Genomic DNA, 22,211 nt, shown 5'->3' on the forward strand with positions numbered 1-22,211 from the left:
GTGAAGGTTATTAAGTGCCTCAGAAGAGAGGGAAACTGTTGGTACTGAAATTGTTACTGTGAACTTCCTATAGAGCTTCACACTGCAGGGAACCTGTGTCTATTAGCAGGTAGGAACTTTTAGACCTGCAATTACTCAGACTGACCCCTTTCTCCATTCATGGGCACCAGAGATACCTCTGGTTCTAAGAGTGTAGTAAGAGTGTCTCTTCCTGATGTGCTTTTTTCCAACAGAAACCTGGGTCCCACTGTGTGTGTGTGTGTTGGTGTGTTGAGCAGGGGAAAGAGAGAAAGAAAAAGAGATGAAACCTGGGTCCCACTGTGTGTGTGTGTGTGTGTGTGTGTGTGTGTGTGTGTGTGTGTGTTGGTGTGTAGAGCAGGGGAAAGAGAGAAAGAAAAGAGATGCAGGGAAGAGACTTAAAAGACATGACAGGAGGGTAAGGAAAGAAGGGAAAGAGAAAAAGAGGAGGGAGAAAAAGGAAAAGGGTGAGAGAAAGAAGGGAGGAGATGGAGAGTAAAGAGAGAGAGACAGAGAGAAATGAAAGGGAGATTAAGATGACCACCACTAAGTACTACAGAGACTCTAATTCCCAGTAAGGCCACCCAGCTGCTTTGTTTTGCATACCAGGACTGTAGACAGAACATGCAGACATAGATCACTGCTCTTAGAAAAGCTGTGGGCCATAAACCATGTTTTTCTCCCCTTTCCCTTCCAGGAAGGGAGGAAGGAGATCAGGTGCACTTCAGAGGTCTCTAAATCTATTCATTATCCTTGTTTACCACAATTATTGATAATAAATTGGAAATACTGCAAAAATAAAAGATAGGATATCTGGCTCCAGGAGGACCAATAGCATGATGATATCTAACAGCCCATGTTCCATATAAGCCCTACTCCATGCAGCATCAGTTCTGACAACAAAGAATATTCATCATGAAAACAATTGCTGAACTCTGCATATATTAAAAAATTTTCTCCTACTTTCACAACAAGCACTTCTGATTAAGGTCTCTTATTTTAACTATTAAGTGAGAAAATACGTAACAGTAGGAAGGAGGAAAGGAAAAGGTGGAGGGCAAATGAAGTCCTTTGTGTCAAGATATGCAAGGTCATTTAAAGCAAGTGTTAAAAATATAACACAAACTAGCCTTGAATTTATGTCTCATCATCCCCTAATTTTTATCAACCCTCCAATTAAAAAAAGTTGATCAGTCCACATACCTATCATTATTAAGTGCTGGAAGCACTTAAGAGTTAGAATGAATCTTCCAGATTAACACCAGTATTTCTCAAAACATATTCTATAAACCCTCATTCCACAGGCTGTTATTAGGTGTGCACGCATATGCACACACACATATACACACACACATACACACACAGAGTTCTGTGGTCAGGTTAGGGAAATACTGCTTTATAAGTAGGTTTCTTTACTGCAGGGTTTCTCAGAGACTTTAACAAGGTGAAAATTCATTAGCAATCTCCAGTGTTGGTAGTGCCAACATATTTTACCTTAGAATCTTTTTTTTAAACAACTTATCTTGTGGGACTAGTAGTCATTAGGAACAAAGATTAGGAAATGCTGGTATAATCCAATCTGCTCATTTTATTGAAGCAGTATACTGTAGGGGTTAAGAGCACAAGCTTTTGAGTCACATACTGCTTCATTTCTGACCCTCAACAAGTTGCTTAAGCTTTCTGGGTCCTGATTTCTTTATTTTTGAAATGAGGATAATAATAGCTATTATTGTGTCTTAAATGAGTATATAAATATGCAATATTTACATAAAGCACTTAGAATAGTGCTTGGCACATAGTAATTGCTCAATAAAGGTTAGATATTATTATTTAATCCACAAGGAAAATGAAACTTAAGGTTACACAGCATGTCAATATCAGACCAGGTCTCCTGATTCCCTGTCCTGTATGGGTTTCTCAACTAATGAAAATGTCCTCAGAGATTATCAAAAACTCTTTCTAAAGCACTTAAATATTATTGCACCACAAAACCAAAAAATAAGTTCTAAAAAGACAACTCTAAAATAAAGTCCAATGGTTTCTAGGAATGACAGCTTAGCTGTGGTTTTCCAATTACAAAGTGAGATCAGAGGAGGAGGTTCTGGGAGTGAAAAAAAAAATTCCAATTCCTATAAAATATCAGACCACTGCCACTAGGGTTTCCTGGGTAGCCCTTCTCTTTACTCTAAGTACCAAGAGCCTTGGTACTCAGGATGCTCAGGAAAATACTCCTTTTTGAGATAGGCTGTTTTTTTTTGAGACCTTCCAGGACTGACATATATATATATACACATACATACATATATATATATATATATATATATATATATATATACACATATGAGAGAGAGAGAGAGAGAGAGAGAGAGAGATGGAGATATAGATATGATATATGCTGCTAAGTCACTTCAGTCATGTCCAACTCTTTGAAACCCTATGGACCACAGCCTGCCAGGCTCCTCTGTCCATGGGATTCTCCAGGCAAGGATACTGGAGTGGGTTGCCATGCCTTCCTCCAGGGGATCTTCCTGACCCAGAGGTTGAACCCACATTTCTTTAGCAAGCCAGTTCTTTACCACTAGTGCCACCTGGGAAACTATATCTCTGATAGAGAAGGGGATACATAGTCATAGAACATTTAATTTCTGCCAGTCCCATATCATAACTTATCTTAATCTTCATCATAGTCCCAAGATGTAGATATCATCTCCATTTTACAAATGAGGAAACTGAGACCCAGATCTTTTCAGTGATTTGGCCAAGAACTCAGAGTTAAGGTGGAGAAGGAAATGGCAACCCACTCCAGTATTCTTGCCTGGTAAATGCCATGGACAGAGGGGCCTCGTAGGCTACAGTCCACAGGGTCGCAAAGAGTCGGACATGACTGAGCGACTTTACTTTCAGAGTTAAGAAATAATATATCTGGAATTCAACCTTGGCTGTGTCCAAGTTTTTTCCCACTACATTATAGTTTCCTTGATTGAAAGGATCAAAGCAGTCAACTGAATTTAGACTTCTGAGAACTGGAAGAGGAGTATGATCCTCATCTCTAGAAATACATTTTCTTGATAAAGAAAAACACTTTACCAGTTTCACATTAATTTATTTTGACCTTGCCTCATTCCTAAATTAATTTGAGGTGGTTTATAATAAAAGACAAATCTACAATCAGGTTATCAGAACAAAAAATCAAAGCCATGAAAAGGAGGAGGAAGCAATAATGCTACATGCAAGGGCTAATGTAGTTAATATGACTGAACACTAAATTTGGTTTTCAGCTTTTTGGAAGTCAAGCCAAAAGTTATCTGCTTTTAGGAAAGCTTCATATAAATTTTTAAGAGCAGGTAGGGGTGGCTTGAAAAGCACTTTGTAAACAGTAAAGTACTATAAGTGTTAGTTAGTGTTAGTCACTCAGTTGTGTCTGACTCTTTGCAATCCCATGGACTGTAGCCCCCCAGGTGCCTCTGTTCACGGAATACTCTAGGCAATAATATTGGAATGGGTAGCCATTCCCTTCTCCAGGGGATCTTCCAGACCCAGGGATCAAACCTGTATCTCCTGCATTAGCAGGCAGATTCTTTACTATCTGAGCCACCAGGGAAGCAGGAGGGGAAATTAGTGTTTGGTAAATAAAAGTTTCAGTGTTGCAGAAAAAAAAAAAAAGTTCTAGAGATTTCTTGAAAAATAATGTGAATATACTAGGTCCATACCCAGATTTATAAGAAGCACCTTTAGACAACCCTAACATTTCTTGGTTACCTGATGGCTTCTACCTATGAAATGATGGACATCTGAAAGCTTGACATGTTATCACTACTCCCTTCTCTTGAACAGAATCCAATGATCTGCCTTTTGATTCTTCAGCCTAGCACACTGAACTGTATGCACTCACTCATACCTGCACTTTGGCCATTGGCAAATGCATTAACATTTACACTGAGAGCAAGTATGCTTCTGGAGTTGCTCAAAATTTTTGAATGCTTTGGAAACAGATTTCTTCACCTTAGGGGGATATTAAAAATGCCCCATTTAGAGGGCAGAAGAAACTGTTTGAGTAGGAGGACACAGAGTTTGTATCACCTCACAACTAGGGCACCTATCAGGCAGTGGCCAGGAACCTCAGACACCTAAGGAGATGAGAGGAACCCTCACACAATTGGGCAGGGTGTAGGGGAAAGGTAGGAGGGAGGAGAAGTGGAAGCCAGATAGAACTGGAGACCCTGAAAGGTGGCTGAGAGAGGGAAGGGGTTCCCATGTTCAGAGGGGCCAACTCATGGCAAGAGAATCAGCAGGGTCAGGAAGAGACCTTCGGGGGATCACTGGATCAAAAGGGAACTACTCAGGCACCAGAGTGCAGGCTGGGATGCAGGCATGAACCTATGCTCTCCGAGGCCTTCTCCGGTTACACAGGTCCTGGGGGCATGGGAGGGAGGGAGCAGGAGAGGAAAAGTAGAGGAGAGATGGGACCAGTGTCCCTCAGGAGTGGCTGAGGGAGCAGAGGGGTTCCCATGCCCACCCACAATGAGGGGATCAGCAGGGAATGAGACTTTCCAGAGACAGGGAAGGGGCTGAGAATGGCTATTACTTTCCCTGCCCACTCCAACAACAGGAGAGCCTGAACCTCCAACTTCTGAGCCCCCTCCAGCTGCAAGGGTCCTGGAGGCAAGGGGGGAGTTCAGTTCAGTTCAGTCACTCAGTTGTGTCCGACTCTTTGCAACCCCTTGGACTGCAGCATACCAGGCCTCCCTGTCCATCACCAACTCTGGGAGTCCATCAGGTTGTAACAAACACCATGAGGGTCTTCTCCAATTAGTCAGTTCTTCCTATGAGGGGGCCAAAATATTGGAGGTTCAGCATCAGTCCTTCCAATGAACACTCAGGACTGATCTCCTTTAGGACAGACTGGTTGGATCTCCTTGCAGTCCAAGGGACTCTCAAGAGTCTTCTCCAACACCACAGTTCAAAAGCATCAATTCTTTGGCACTCAGCTTTCTTTATAGCCCAACTCTCACATCCATACATGACTACTGGAAAAATTGTAGCCTTGACTAGACAGACCTTTGTTGGCAAAGTAATGTCTCTGCTTGGCCATAACGTTACTTCCAAGGAATAAGCGTCTTTTACTTTCATGGCTGCGATCACCATCTGCAGTGATTTTGGAGCCCCCAAAATAAAGTCAGCCACTGTTTCCACTGTTTCCCCATCTATTTTTCATGAAGTGATGGGACCACATGCCATGATCTTAGTTTTCTGAATGTTGAGCTGTAAGCCAACTTTTTCACTCTCCTCTTTCAATTTCATCAAGAGGCTCTTTACTTCTTCTTTACTTTCTGCCATAAGGGTGGTGTCATCTGCATATCTGAGGTTACTGATATTTCTCCTGGAAATCTTGATTCCAGCTTGTGCTTCATAAAGCCCAGCATTTTTCATGATGCATTCTGAATATAAGTTAAATAAGCAAAGTGAAAATATACAGCCTTCACATACTCCTTTCCTGATTTGGAACAAGTCTGTTGTTCCATGTCCTGTTCTAACTGTTGCTTCCTGACCTGCATAACAGATTTCTCAAGAGGCAGGTCAGGTGGTCTGGTATTCCCATCTCTTTCAGAATTTTTCACAGTTTATTGCAATCCACACAGGCAAAGGCTTTGGCATAGCCAATAAAGCAGAAATAGATGTTTTTCTGGAACTCTCTTGCTTTTTTGATGATCCAGCAGTTGTTGGCAATCTGATCTCTGGTTCCTCTGCCTTTTCTAAAACCAGCTTGAACATCTGGAAGTTCACAGTTCACATATTGCTGAATCCTGGCTTGGAGAATTTTGAGCATTGCTTTACTAGCGTGTGAGATGAGGGCAGTTGTGGGGCAGTTTTAACATTCTTTGGGATTGCCTTTCTTTGGGATTGGAATGAAAAGTGACCTTTTCCAGTCCTGTGACCACTGCTGAGTTTTCCAAGTGTGCTGGCATATTGAGTGCAGCACTTTCACAGCATTATCTTTTAGGATTTGAAATAGCTCAACTGGAATTCCATCACCTCCACTAGCTTTGTTCGTAGTGATGCTTTCTAAGGCCCACCTGAATTCACATTCCAGGAAGTCTGGCTCTAGGTGAGTGATCACACCATTGTGATGATCTGGGTCATGAACATCTTTTTTTTGTACAATTCTGTGTATTCTTGCCACCTCTTTTTAATATCTTCTGCTTCTGTTAGTTCCATACCATTTCTGTCCTTTATCGAGCCCATCTTTGCATGAAATGTTCCCTTGGTATCTCTAACTTTCTTGAAGTGATCTCTAGTCTTTCCCATTCTATTGTTTTCCTTGATTTCTTTGCACTGATCACTGAGGAAGGCTTTCTTATCTTTCCTTGCTATTCTTTGGAACTCTGCATTCAAATGAGTACATCTTTCCTTTTCTCCTTTGCTTTTGGCTTCTCTTCTTTTCACAGCTATTTGTAAGGCCTCCTCAGACAGCCATTTTGCTTTTTTGCATTTCTTTTTCTTGGGTATGGTTTTGATCCCTGTCCCCTGTACAATGTCACGAACCTCCACCCATAGTTCATCAGGTACTCTATCAGATCTAGTCCCTTAAATATTTTTCCCACTTCCAATGTATAATCGTAAGGGAATATGATTTAAGTCATACCCGAATGGTCTAGTGGTTTTCCCTACTTTCTTCAATTTAAGTCTGAATTTGACAATAAGGAGTTCGTGATCTGAGCCACAGTCAGCTCCTGGCCTTGCTTTTGCTGACTCTATAAAGCTTCTCCTTCTTTGGCTCTAAAGAATATAATCAATCAGATTTTGGTGTTGACCATCTGGTGATGACCATGTGCAGTCTTCTCTTGTGTTGTTGGAAGAGGGTGTTTGCTATGACCAGTGCATTCTCTTCGTAAAACTCTATGAGCCTTTGCCCTGCTTCATTCTGTACTCCAAGGCCAAATTTGCCTGTTACTCCAGGTGTTTCTTGACTTCCTACTTTTGCATTCCCATTCCCTATAATGAAAAGGATATCTATTGTGGATATTAGTTCTAAAAGGTCTTGTAGGTGTTCATAGAAACGTTCAACTTCAGCTTCTTCAGCATTACTGGTCGGGGCATAGACTTGGATTACCGTGACATTGAATGGTTTGCCTTGGAAATGAACAGAGATCATTCTGTCATTCCTGAGATTGCATCCAAGTACTGAAAGTCAGACTCTTTTGTTGATTATGATGGCTACTCCACTTCTTCTAAGGGATTCTTGCCCACAGTAGTAGATATGGTGGTCATCTGAGTTAAATTCACCGTTTCCAATCCATTTTAATTTGCTGATTCCTAGAATGTCGACATTCACTCTTGCCATCTCCTGTTCGACCACTTCCAATTTGCCTTGATTCATGGGCCTAAAATTCCAGGTTCCTATGCAATATTGCTCTTACAGCATTGGACCTTGCTTCCATCACCAGCCACACCCACAACAGGATGCTGTCTTTGCTTTGGCTCTGTCACTCCATTCTTTCTGGAATTATTTCTCCACTGATCTCCAGTAACATGTTGGGCACCTACTGACCTAGGGAGTTCATCTTTCAGTGTCCTATCTTTTTGCCTTTTCATACTACTCATGGGGTTCTCAAGGCCAGAATACTGAAGTGGTTTGCCATTCCCTTCTCCAGTGGACCACATTTTGTATGAACTCTCCATCATGACCCGTCTATCTTGGATGGCCCTACATGGCATGGCTCATAGTTTCATTGAATTAGACAAGGCTGTGGTCCATATGATTAGATTGGTTAGTTTTCTGTGATTGTGATTTCTGTCTGCCCTCTGATGCCCTCTCTCAGCAACTACTGTCTTACTGGAGTTTCTCTGACCTTGGACATGGGGTATCTCTTCACAGCCCTTGCTCCTGACTTTGGATATGGGGTATCTCCTCCTGGTCCCTGCTCCTGACCTTGGTGGCTGTGCGGCGCTGGAGTGGTGAGTGGCCAAGAGGAGATACCCCACATCTAAGGAGGCAAGGGGGTAATGGGGTAAAAAAAAACTAGAAGAGAGACAGAAGGGTGCCTTTAAGGGATGGCTGGCGGAGGGGAGGGGCTCCCACACTGACAGTGCCCCACCCATACTGATGGGATCAGCAAGAACTAGGAAAGACTTTTCGGGGATTGGAGGGGAGCAGCCAGTATTTCCCCTACCTGCTCAGGCCCAAGCAAGTCTGCTGGGGTCCCTGTCCTAAACCTCTACCCTCTAAGGCCCCCTCCAACTGTGCTGAGACTAAGCCACACCCCCAAAAGCCACCATAGGACCTTTTTCTGCAGCACTGGTTCTGAACCTAGACAACCCCCTAAGCCCCAGTCCCCACGCCCAGACTCCACTCCTGCATAAGCACCACCACCCCACAGTCAAGGCCTTTTCTGGCCCTTTAAAAAAAATATTTATTTATTTATTGCTGCTGTGTGCTTGTTGCTGTTTCATTTATATTTTTCTTCTCATATATATTCTTTATTTTTCTAATTATGTTTTTTATTCTTTGTTATTGATTGGCTCTTTTTCTTCTGCACTACATAGCTTGTGGAATCTTTGTTTCCAGGCCAAGAGTCAGGCCTAAGCTCCTGTGGTGGGAGAACTGACTCCAAGCCACTGGACGAATTGAGAACCTCAGACCCCAGGGATTATTAATTACCATGAGTTTTCCTGGAGGTTCTCATCTCAGCACTGAGACCTGGCTCTACGCAACCACCTGAAAACTCTAATGCTAAATGTCTCAGGCCAAACCAGTAAGACAGGAACACAGCCCTATCCATCAAAAAGCAAACAGCAACAACAACAAAATGAGACAACAAAAAATAGGTTACAGACGAAGGAACAAGGTAAAAACCTACAAGACCAAATAAATGAAGAGGAAATATCCAACCTACCTGAAAAAGAATTCAGAATGATGATTGATGATGATCCATAATCTCAGAAATAGAATGGAGGCAACAGATCAAGAAAATTCAACAAATGTTTAACAAGAGCCAAGAAGAACTAAAGAACAAACAAGCAGTGATAAACAACTCAATGTGGGCAAGCTGAGTCACTCAGTCATGTCTGACTCTTTGAGACCCCATGGACTGTAGCTTGCCAGGCTCCTCTGTTCATGGGATTTTATCAAGCAAGAATACTGGAGTGGATTGTCATTTCCTTCTGCAAGGGATCTTCCTGACCAAGGGATCAAACCTGAAGCCCCTGCAGCTCCTGCACTGACAGGCAGATGTTTTACCACTGAGCTACCTGGGAAGGCAAACAACCCAGTAGCTGAAATGAAAAAAAAAATACACTAGAAGGAATCAATAGCAGCTTAATTGAAGCAGAAGAATGAATAAGTGAACTGAAAGAGAGAATAGTGGTAAAAACTTCCAAGGAGCAAAATAAAGAAAAAAGAATGAAGAAAATTGAAGACAGTCTCACAGACATCTGTGGGACAACATTAAACACACCAACATTCAAATTATAGGGGTCCCAGAAGAAGACAAGAAAGGGAAAGGATCGAGAAAATATTTGAAGAGTTTACCGCCAAAACATTCCCTAACATGGGAAAGACAATACCCTCCCAAATACAGAAAAAGCAGAGTCCCACACAGGATAAACCCTAGGAGAAACACAAGAAGACACATAATCAAACTAACAAAAACTAAATACAAAGAAAAAATGTTAAAAGCAACAAGGGAAAAGCTAAAAAAAAAATAATAATAACATACAAAGGAATCCCCATAAGGTTAGCTGATTTCTCAGCAGAAACTCTGCAGGCCAGAAGGGAGTGGCAGGATATATTTAAAGTGATGAAAGAGAAAAACCTACAACCAAGATTATTCTACCCAACAAGGATCTCATTCAGATTCAACAGAGAAATCAAAAGCATTACAGAGAAGCAAAAGCTAAGAGAATTCGTCACCACCAGACCAGATTCACAACAAATGCTAAAGGAACTTCCATAAACAGGAAGCAAAAGAGAAGAAAACCACCTACAAAAACAAACCCAGAACAGTTATAAAAACGGTAATAGAAACTTACATATCAATAATTACCTTAAATGTAAATGCATTAAATGCTCCAACAAAAAGACAAAGACTGGCTGAATGGATGCTGTCTACAAGAGACCAACTTCAGACCTAGGACAGAATGTGACAGGATGGAAAAAGATACTCCATGTAAATCAAAAGAAATCTGAAGTAGCAATTCTCTTAGTTAAAATACACTTTAAAATATAAGATTATTACAACAAATAAGGAAGGACACTACATAATGATCAAGGGATCAATCTAAGAAGGAGATATAGTAGTTTTAAATATTTACGCACCCAGCATAGGAGCACCTCAATACACAAGGAAAATGCTAACAGTTGTAAAAGGGGAAATTGACAGTAACATGATAATAGTGGGGGAATTTACCACCCAGATCATCCAGACATAAAATTAATAAGAAAACAGAAGCTTTAAATGACACAATGGACCAGAAAAATTTAATTGATATTTATAGGACAATCCACCCAAAAGCAGAAGAATACACTTTCTTCTCAAGTGCCCATGGAACATTCTCCAGGATAGATCATATCATAGGTCAAAAACCAAGCCTTAGAAAATTTAAGAAAATTGAAATTGTATCAAGACTCTTTTCTAACCACAATGCTATGAAATTAGAAATCAATCACAGAGGGAAAAAACTGAAGAAAATATAAACACATGGAAGTTTGTAACACTGTGCTGCTGAATATCCAAGAGATCACTAAAAAAATCAGAGAAAATTAAAAGTACATTAAAACAAATGATAATGAAACCATGACAACCCAAAACCTATGGGATGGAGCAAAAGCAGTTCTAAGAGGGAAGTTTATAGCAATTTAATCTCACCCCAAAAAATAAGTAAAACATCATATAAACAATATTAACCTTACATTTGAAGCCACTAGAGAAAGAAGAACAACAAAAAATACTCCAAAATTAGTAGAAGGAAAGAATTAATAAAGATCATAGCAGAAATAAGTGAAATAGAAATAAAGATAATACCAAAGATGAATAAAACTAAAAGCTGATTCTTTAAGATAAAATTAATAAAACTTGACACAGAATCATCAAGAAGGGGGGAGAATTCAAATCAGTAAAATTAGAAATGAAAAAGAAGTTACAACTGAAACCACAGAAATACTAAGGATCATAAGATACTATTCATAAGCAACTAAATGACAACAAAATGGACAACCTGGAAGAAATGAACAAATTCTAAGAAAGGTACAACTGTCAAAGACTGAATCAGGAAGAATTAGAAGATATAAACAAACCAATAAAACATAATGAAATTGAAAGTGTAATTTAAAATCTTCCAACAAACAAAAGCCCAGAACCAGAGGACTTAACAAGCAAATTCTATCAAACATTTAGAGAAGAAATAACACCTAACCTCTCAAACTCTTCCAAATAATTACAGAAGGGGGAAAACTCCCAAGCTCATTCTACAAGGCCACCATCACCCTGATAACAAAACCAGAAAAAGACATCACAAAGAAAGTTACAGACCAATATCACTGATAAATATAGATGCTAAAAATCCTCAACTAAATAATAACAGAATCCAACAACACATTAAAAAGATCATACAACATGATCAAGTGAGATTTATCCCAGTGATGTGAAGATTTTTCAATATATGCAAATTAATCCATGTGATACACTATATTAACAAATTAAAGAACAGAAACCATATGATGATCCCAATAGATGCAGAAAAAGCTTTTAACAAATTCAACACCCATTTATGATAAAACTTTCTAGAAATTGAGCATAGAGGGAATCTGCCTCCATGTAATAATGACCACATATGGCAAACACAGTAAACATCATTCTCAAAGCTGAAAAACTGAAAGCATTTCCTCTAAGATCAGGAACAAGACAAGGATATGCACTCTCGTCACTATTATTCAACATAGTTTTGGAAGCCCTAACCATGGCAATCAGAGAAGAAAAACAAATGAAAGGAATCCAAATTGGAAAAGAAGTCAAACTGTCACTGTTTGTAGATGACACAATACTATACATAGAAAAGTTTAAAGATGTCACCAGAAAACTACTAGAGTTAATCAATGAATTTGGAAAAGTTGCAGGATACAAAATTAATGCATAGAGATCTCTTGCCTTCCTATAGACTAACAATGAAAGATCAGAAAGGGAAATTAGGGAAACAACCCCATTTACTATTGCAACAAAAAGGAAAAAATACCTAGGGATAAACCTACCTAATGAGCCAAAACATCTGTACTCCAAACTATAAAACACCAATGAAAGAAATCAAAGATAACACAAACAGATGAAGAGATACACCATGTTCTTGGATGGGAAGAAGCAATATTTGAAAATGACTATACTGCCCAAAGCAATCTATAGATTCAATGAGATCTCTATCAAATTACCAAAGGCATTTTTCATAGAATTAAAAAAAAATTACAATTTGTATGAAAACACAAAAGCCACTAATAAAACAATCTTGAGAAAGAAAAATGGAGCTAGAGGAATTATGCTCCCTGACTTCAGACTATACTATAAAGCTGTATTAATCAAGACAATATGGTTTTGGCACAAAAGCAGAAATATAGATCAGTGGTACAGGACAGAAAGCCCAGAGATAAACTCACACACCTATGGCCATCTAATCTATGACAAAGGAGGCAAGAACATACAAAGGAGAAAAGACAGCCTATTCAGTGCTGGGAAAACTGGCCAGCTACATGTAAAAGAATGAAATTAGAACATTACCTAACACTGTACATAAAAATAAACACAAAATGGTTTAAAGATCTAAATATATGGTGAACACTATAAAACACTTAGAGGTTATCATGACCATCTTTCTAAATTCCATATATGTGTGTTAGTATGCTGTAATCTTCTTTATCTTTCTGGCTTACTTCACTCTGTATAATGGGCTCCAGTTTCATCCATCTCATTAGAACTGATTCAAATGAATTATTTTTAATGGCTGAGTAATATTCCATGGTGTATATGTACCACAGCTTCCTTATCCATTCGTCTACCAGCCCAGGTTGGATGCATGAGACAAGTGCTCAGGCCTGGTGCACTGGGAAGACCCAGAGGAATCGGGTGGAGAGGGAGGTGGGAGGGGGGATCGGGATGGGGAATACATGTAACTCCATGGCTGATTCATGTCAATGTATGACAAAACCCACTACAATACTGTAAAGTAATTAACCTCCAACTAATAAAAATAAATGAAAAAAAAAAGCACTTAGAGGAAAACATAGGGAAAAACTCTGACATAAATCACAGCAAGATATTTTTTTGACTCATCTCCTAGAGCAATCACAATATTGTAAAGTAATCATCTTCCAATTAAAATACATAAATTTAAAACCCTCAAAAAAGAAAAAGAAAAACAAAAATAAGCAAATGGGACCTAATTAATATATTTTGCACAGCCAAGGAAACCATAAAGAAGACAAGAAGACAACCCTCAGAATCAGAAAATATATTTGCAAACAAAACAATGGATAAGGAATTAACTTCTAAAATATACAAACAACTCATGCAGCTCAATGTCAAAAAAAAAAAACAAAAAAACAGCCCAATGAAAAAATGGGCAGAAGACACAAATAGACATTTCTCCTAAGATGACATACAGATGGCCTAGAAGCAAATGAAAAGATATTCGACATCACTAATTATTAGATAAATGCAAATCAAATCTACAATGAGAGACTTCCCTGTTGGTACAATGGATGGGAAACCACCTGCTAATGCAGAGGACATCAGTTCAATCCCTGCCACAGAAGAATTCCACACACCATGGAGCACCTAAAGGCCATGTACCACAACGATTGAACTCCCACTGTAGAGCCCAAGAACCACAACTACTGAGCCCACGTACTGCAACTACTTAAGTCCGTGTGCCTAGAATCTGTGTTCCACAAGAGAAGCCACTGCAATGAGAAGCCCGTACACCACAACAAAGAGTAGCCCCCATTCACTACAACTAGAGAAAGTCTGCATGCAGCGATGAAAACCCAGCACAACCAAAAAGAAATACACACACACACACACACACACACACACATATATATATAAACTACCATGAGGTTTTATGTCACACCAGCCAGAACTGTCATCATCAAAAAAATCTACAAACAGCAAATGCTGGAAATGGTGAGGAGAAAAGGGAATCCTCTTGCACTGTAGGTGAGAATGTAAATTGATACAGCCTCTATGGAGAACAGTATGGAGGTTCCTTAAAAAACTAAACATAGAACTACCATACAATCTAGCAATTCCACTACTGGGGATGTACCCTAAGAAAAACCATAATTCAAAAAGACACATGTACCCCAGTGTTCATTGTAGCTCTATTTACAGCAGTCAGGACATGGAAACAATCTAAGTGCCCATCAATAGATAAATGAATAAAGAAGTTATGGTACATATCCACATTGGAATATTAGTCCCCCATAAAAAGAAATAAAATTGGATCATTTGTAGAGATGTGGATGAACCTAGATTCTATCATACAGAGTGCAGTAAGTCAGAAAGAGAAAAAGTGTCATATATTAACACATGTATGTGGACTCTAGAGAAATCGCACCAATAAACTTAGGTCCAGGGAAGGAATAAAGAGGCATATGTAGGGAATGGACATGTGGACACAGGCAGAAAGGTGAGGCTGGGATGATCTGGAAGATTAGGTTTGACATAAATGTACTACCATGTGCAAAATCGATAGCTAGTGGGAACCTGCAGTGTAGCAAAGAGAGTTCAGCTCAGTGCTCTGTGATAACCTAGATTGGTGGGATGGGGGGGCGGTGGGAGGAAGGTCCAAGAGGGAGAGGATATAGGTATAAATACGGTTGATTCACTTCATTGTGCAGCAGAAACTAACATAATATTGTAAAGCGATTATACTCCTATAAAAATAAATGGGCCCTTTGTTTTAGCTGCTACAACTAGCAATTATAAAAGTCTGGAGACATTCCAAAGACAACACTGAAGAAGGAAAGGGGAATTGACAGGTCAATAGAGCTGCTAAGGCAGCAGCATTACAAGATTCAAGCTCCATACTTGGGAGGACACCTGCTGCCCATCTAAGGAACAGAAACGAGTTTCTGAGTGATGCACATTTGATCAACATACTGGGCTTTGGTATATGCTAAATCACCACTCTACTCTTTGTGAAGTCACTCAAGAAACTACACGAAAATTAATACATTACTCATTGTGGGACCTGATAAAATTACAGCCTGGGAAAAACAATACTTTTGGAAATCTTCTCCCAAAATAATGGCTGAAATATGTCAGAGGTGTCAGATCTGTCCTAAGTAGAACCCAGAAATACCTATTCATACTTCTCACAGCCACTTTCCTTTGCTTCCTGGTCCTTTTGAAATCTGGCAAGTGGATTTTACCTCACTATCTCCCTTTCAGGGGTGCAAATATGTTCTGATGATAGTATGCATGTAATCCCATTGGGTGGAAGCTTCTCCTTGCAGATGAGTAACTCCCCTTACAGTAGCCAAAACACTGTTAAAAAGGATTATTCCTACTGAGGGAATTCCCCTGGAATTACATAGTGATAACGGTGCTCATTTCATTGCACAAATTCTAAACGCTATTTGTAAAATCTGGCCTCTACTACATTTCCACTGTAACTATCACCCTCAATCTTCTGGTCCAGCAGAAAGAAACAAAGACGTAATCAAAACTCAACTGGCAAAAATCTCTGTGGCTATAGGCCTTCCTTGGCCTAAATTGCTACACATAGTTCTATTAAACTTAATATCTATACCCTTTGGAAAACACAAACTGTCACCATTTGAAAAAGTTATTGAAAAATCCATGATTCTTGACTTAGGACTATATAATCCCCTTCTAGTAAAGGGAGATCTTTTACATTATTGTCAAAGTTTCATTAAAACTGACCCAGAAGTGAGGCAAATGACCCCTAATGTGGATGGCTTTCCCAAGACATCCCTTTCCCTTGGACAAGGCTGGTACTCTCCTTGATTCCCGTCAATGAAATCCCTCAAGTTAACCTTGTTCTAATTGCTACCATCATCGAGTTGTTACATCTCCTTCATTATGTAATAATTGATGATCCATTAACTTGCTTCTCCTTCTTATAGACATATTGTCAAGGAGCAAAATTTTTAATGAATACGTTTATGGCCATAAATGAACATTTAGAGGAAGTGACTCTGGTCCTTTGGTTCTTCAATATTGACTATAAAGGACTGGACAATTGAATTCTGGGGACTCCTCGTTGAAGCTACAGTTTTATTAATGCACTTTGTCCTACTACATAGAGTAGGCATCCTCCATGAATGGTAATTCTATCTTATATTAACTCTGCTGGGAATAAGCCTGTGGCTCCAATTCTTGGCCATTTAATTACTCTATTTCACTTGGGATCCTTTCACTCACCAAGGCTATGAGTTACCCTTAGTCCTCTTTATATTAAAATGGCTGACTTTTCCTGGGATAATTTTTACTAGAGTTATATTATTAGCTCTCTTAATATCCATCTGGACTCTCTATACCTGGGAAAGTAATGCCTTATTTGGAAGTGCATTTTGTAAATGCCTAAGTAATGCATTTCCAAAAGTCTAGCCACTGGAGGAAATCTAACAAACTGTTGGATATGCCATCAACACCCTAATCATTCTCTGAATACTGGGATCCCCTTGCTTTGGCTATCTCTAATCTTACTGGTAACTCTCTACCATATGTTATTCAGAACTCATCTACTTGAATCCACAGTTCCCTTTCCTTGTTTTCCTTGTTTAGAACCAGATAACCCCCCCCCCAAACAGTTCCTTAGGAATATGTGTTCCAATGAGGCCCTGTGGTTATCCAGAAACAAGAGATCCAACTTCCAAATACCCACTTTTATTTCACTGTTCAGCAACAAAATATATTCTCATGATAACCCCCATACATTCCAACAAGGAAGGCTTCTAGGCTGCTCATATATAACCAGCCCATGGTTGAATTTCACCTTTGATATCTCCTCTCTCTGTGCTTCAGTGAAGTTGCTCAGTCATGTCCAACTCTTTGCGACCCCATGGACTGTAGCCTACCAGGCTCCTCCATCCATGGAATTTTCCAGGCAAGAGTACTAGAGTGGGTTGCCACTGCCTTCTCCGGGGAATCTTCCCGACCCAGGAATCGAGCCCAGGTCTCCCACATTGCAGGCAGACGTTTTACCATTTGAGCCACTGGGGAAGCCCTCCATCTATGTATTTGTGGTTGGAAGGTCACCACCTAGAGCATATCCTGCCTCAATGCCCTAACACCAGGTTCTAATGCCCTAGGACTTTTAATAGTTCATTTGACTGTTAAATTTTTCAGAAATTACCAAATGGCACATGCAGTCTACTTTAAGCCTCTGCCAAGAAACCCCTTCTGAGGGATTTCAAAGGTTCCTTTTATTTAAACCACACAGGGAGTTGGCGCCGCTGACAAAATTATTCAAAACCTTTCTGCTATCACAGCAGACACAGCTAATGCCACAGCTAAAACATTAAGTGCCCAAAAAGACTCCCTGAATTTGCTTGCTCATCTTGTGTTAGATAAAAGTTTTTCTTTGGATTACCTTCTAGCAGAACTTGGAAATGTCTGTGTCATCTTAAATACCACCTGTTGTACCTGGATAAATGCCTCTGGTATAGCAGAAACTCAAGTTGGAACCTTACAAAACAAGGTCACTTGACTTCATTCTGATAGTCTTAATACTTCCCTAATGTTTGGTTTGTTTAGTTGGTTACCCTCAAACATTGGACCTTGGTTCAAAACTGTTTTGCAAACTGGGTTATTACTCTTAATAACTGCTGTCAGCTTCTTGTGATAAAGTGCTTGCTTAAATTGATTACTTCTATACTTAACCATTCTACTGCTCAGCTGATACTCATCCAAATCGGTATACTTGAGGCAGCACAACATCATGTTGCTTCCAGTGAATTTTCCAATGTATCCACTGATTCATTCACAAACCACCCTCTAAAGGACATGATGGACCTGGAGCAGACAACCAATTCTGGCTATATGGGAATAAGAATTGCTCCAATGATGCTTTCTTCAGGAAAAGGCATGGGAAAAAGGGGGAAATATGAAAATAACTATGTCATGAATGACTAAGACATGACCTGAAGACCTCCGTGTTTGCTATCAATGCTGGACTTTCACTGAACACTCTAAATTAAAACTGCTGAATAGTTGCTGAGTTGCTAAAATGAAAGATTGATGTTAAGAACTAGACTTCATCTTCCTAAGAAAACACAACTGTCCCTAGTAATGACTGAGATGCATTCCATAACTCAATCTTATGTATAGAATAATTTTACCCTCCAATCCAAATTGTTGGTAAACAACTTGCATAACCCTGCATTGACTTCCCTCTTTCTGTAAAAAAAAAAAAACCCTAGCCATTTTCCCCTTGTGGGACACTATTCTGGTTTCTTCTAGACTTTCTGTGATCCCTGAATTGCAATTCTAAGACCCCAAATAAACTACCTTTTTGCCTCTTCACAGTTAGTAATCCTTATGTTTGATGTGGATTTAAATTAGCATGGGCCATATCTCCTATGGTAGAAAAAATTAAGCACAAACTAGTTGTAACCCTTCCCTGTTCTGAGCCTGATAGTAGAAAGAAAACTGACAGGAAGGAAGTGAATTAGAAAAGAAAGAGGCTGGAGTTGGGGAAATAAAGAGTAGTGTCTGGAAAAAAAAAAGACGTAGAAGAGGCTCTAACTAGGGTCAGCTGTACGCAGTCACCAACTGGCCTAGCAATGTCACCTCTACGGTTTTTCTTCCTGGATGAGCAGAACCAGGTCCACTCTGTTACACCTCTTTTCTATAGCCCAGCTTGGGGCTGGACAGATGTTTTTGCCCCCAAACCCACACACGCAAGCTGGGGAGCTGGAATGATGGTCTGAGCAACCGTTGGGGCAGAAGTCAAGAGGCGGACCGGAGTCAAGAGGAGGGCAGGGAAACCCTAGATAAAGGAAGTAACCCTCTGGGAGGCAATGCCACGCGGGGTATTCAAGAAAGGCTGTTACAAGTGCAGCAAGTCTGTATAAAAGGCTGGAGTAAAGGGGTGTATGAGGTAACCGCTGCGGAGCCAAGAGGAGCTGGGGTCGGAGGAGACAGAACAGAGAGGGACCCGGCAGGCAACCACCCACCGCGGAGGCGGCGTCAAGTGAGAGAACGGTTGGTACAGAACCACCTCTCCTTTGCGCGCCGCAGCTGCCTGCAGGCAGCTCCCAAGGAGAAGAAAGTTCAGTTTGGGTGAAACGGGGTGTGAACCGAGGAATATTACTCCGGTCCCGCGCGGAAGAGGGCGTCAAAGAGCACCCTAAGGGTTGAGAGGGTGTACCTGGGCTTGCGGATGAGCATGGAGAGGGAATCCCCGACTCCCAGCCTCGCCGATTTCTTCTCCTTACCTTGGGCACCGTGATATGGTCCATGACCGCGGTTCCCCACACCCCAAAGCTTTAGTGCAACTCAGGCTGCTGCCGCCACCACGATTCTAGCAGCCTTCTTGCCCAACCGTGGTTCTAGCCCCCGCCCTCCCTCTCGTGCTGCAAGCTCTCGTCACCTGATCCTTGCGGAGGCTTCTCTCGCGACACTTCGCCTTTGGCCGCTAACGCCATCTTGCTTCCTGGCAATGCCCTTTTCTTTGTGCGATCCTGTCAAAACGCCATTCCTTTGGTAGGGGTGTGTGCTCAGTCACATCCGACTCTTAGCAACCCATTGGATTATAACCCACTAGGTTCCTCTGCCCATGGGATTCTCCAGGCAAGAATACTGGAGTGGCTTACTATTTTTCACTCCAAATGATCTTCTCTGCCCAGGGATGGAACCGGAGTCTCTTGCAGCTCCTGCTTTGGCAAGCAGATTATTTACCACTGTGCCATTTGGGAAGAGAAACTACTAAATATACATTCTAGCTCTCTAAGAACACTTGGTTTAAGTAAAATCCAGTGATTGGGAGCTTTTTTCATATTAAGGGCAAAGCTACTAGGATTGTAGACAGGAGGCAGAACAGTGACATTAGGCTCACAACGGGACTGCTTCCATTTTCTTAAGAGTAAAAACAGCAACAACAGATTGTCCTAGTTCAGACTTCAGGTTTGGCCCAGGAGTTCTTAAGTCCCAGACTCAAGTGCTGGCACCTTTCTCACATCCCATGATGCTGTAAGGATTCTGAGTACCAGTATCATTCCACTATTTTTTAATGTTAACAGAGATGGCACCAGAGAAAACATAGACTACTCTGTGGTGATGACTGAGTTTCTGAAGAGCTTCCTGTGAGACCTTGGGCAAGTCACTATAGAATATTTTTGAGATGGTTTATAAGTATATTTTCCTTTCATTCCTCTCAACCAGGGGGAGTCTACTGCCATCAACCTAGTTAAAGCCTGGACTATTAGAGTAGCCTCATAACTTTGTCATCAAAGGTGTGGGAAAAGGACCAGAGACCCACTGGACCACCTCTCAGATGAGGTGCAGCTACTCTGTAGTGTTCTCTGAATCAGGCTTTTGATGGCAAAAAGAACAGTCTGGGAGTTGTAAAACCTGGATTTTACTCTCAGGTCTGCTACTAACTTGCTGTGTGACCTTGGACAAATCATGTCAGCTCTCTGGGCCCTGTATTCTAGCTGAAACCTCTATCTTGCCTGAATTATTGACATGGTTTGGTCGCCATGTTTTGGCCCCGGTTCCTCTAGAATCTATCCTCAATATGACATCTTCCAGACTCTAGAATCTATAGTGATGTCACTCCTTTGCTTGAAACCTACCAGTGGCTCTCCATTTCAGAGTAAAATCCAAATCTTTACGTTGTTTAAAATAAGCCTACATGTGATCTAAATCTAGTCCCTCTCTGACTATATCTTCTATCACCCTTTTCTTTCTCTCTTTATGTTATATTGATCTTCTTGTTGTTTCTGAAATATACCATACATTTTCCTGCCTCAGAAGCACTTGCTGTTCCCTCTGCCTAGAATGCTCTTCCCCCAGATATCCATATGTTCACTCCCTCATCTCTGTCGTGTCTCTGGTCAAATTCACAATGTCAGAGAATTCTACTTGAGCACCTTATATCAAATAAAACCACCACTACTTCTTCCCCAGAATTCTCTATTGTCTTAATCTTTTTTCTTTATATTAATAATTATGAACACCAGCTGATATACTGTAAATGTCCTTATCAGTTATTTGTCGCCCCCTCTAGGATGTCAGCTTCATGAGGCCAGGGACTTTTTGTTCACTGCTAGATCTCCAAAGTCTGGAACAGACTTGGAACACAGTACGTATTCAATAAATATTTGTTGAATAAGTGAATTTTCTAAACTGCCCCAAATTTTCTCTCCATTAACTTTAGCCATTCCTCCTAACAGTTCCTATTTAAGGCAAGTTAGTGTCATTTCAGAGGAAATTTAGAGATGGTGATTTGTCAAAGGTTTCAGAATAATCACATGTCAGGTTGGACCCCCACAGAAGTAGATAATATCTGGGACTAAGAAGGAAAATGTGGAAGGAAAAAGTATTAGATTCATAAAAAAATTTCTGTGAAAGGGATTCTATTACCATCTATTATTTTTTTGTCTTCTGCCATTATAATGTCAGCTCTGTGAGATTTTTCACCGTTCACTGCTGTAACCCAGTGCTTGGAAAAGTACTTGGCAAATAGTGAATGCTTGATAAATGCTTGGTGAATGACTAGATGAAAACGAATTACTCTAGACTCACAGCTGGTGTGGACCAGAGAATAAACAAGTAGATGGAAAGAATCTGAAGACAGGAAATCATTAGGAGGCTATTATGTTCATCCAAAAAGAGTTGTAAGCGAATGAGGCTGTGGGGTTTTTGACTTGGTACCTAGAACTCAGGTCTCAGATTAGCCAATATCTGAATACTAGTTGCTACACTAAATCTCACCTGTCCTGCTTTATATCCAAACCTCCAACTCAAATATTACTCAGTTATGTTCTACATTGAGGAATTTTCTGATGTTTGGGATTGGTGTTTCTCCCATGGTATCCTAGGGAAGTAAGTAGATGTGCTTTGCCCCAGTATCTCACTAGCTGGAGATACAACCACAGAAAGCTACTGCCAAAGGTCACCCATGAAGTGGTGAATTATGACTGTTTAACAAGTCACAGAGCCTTTGTGACCTCACTCCTG

General features: G+C 40.5%; 1 protein-coding gene across 2 annotated transcripts in view; it reads right to left on the reverse strand.

Moving 5' to 3' along the window:
- MTMR8 (myotubularin related protein 8) overlaps nucleotides 1-19,608 on the reverse strand; it is a 248,952-nt gene extending 229,344 nt beyond the window's left edge. Inside the window, exon 1 of one of the 2 annotated variants that reach the window (XM_070461838.1) lies at nucleotides 19,466-19,608. In XM_070461838.1, the coding sequence (XP_070317939.1) occupies nucleotides 19,466-19,489 (24 nt within the window). In that variant the 5' untranslated portion in view covers nucleotides 19,490-19,608. The remainder of the gene's footprint in view (nucleotides 1-19,465) is intronic. The other variant, XM_070461836.1, reaches the window with a different exon arrangement.
- Between the last annotated feature and the right edge of the window lie 2,603 nt (nucleotides 19,609-22,211).

Source organism: Odocoileus virginianus, chromosome X, assembly GCF_023699985.2.
Source record: "Odocoileus virginianus isolate 20LAN1187 ecotype Illinois chromosome X, Ovbor_1.2, whole genome shotgun sequence".
Classification (NCBI taxonomy): Eukaryota; Metazoa; Chordata; class Mammalia; order Artiodactyla; family Cervidae; genus Odocoileus; species Odocoileus virginianus.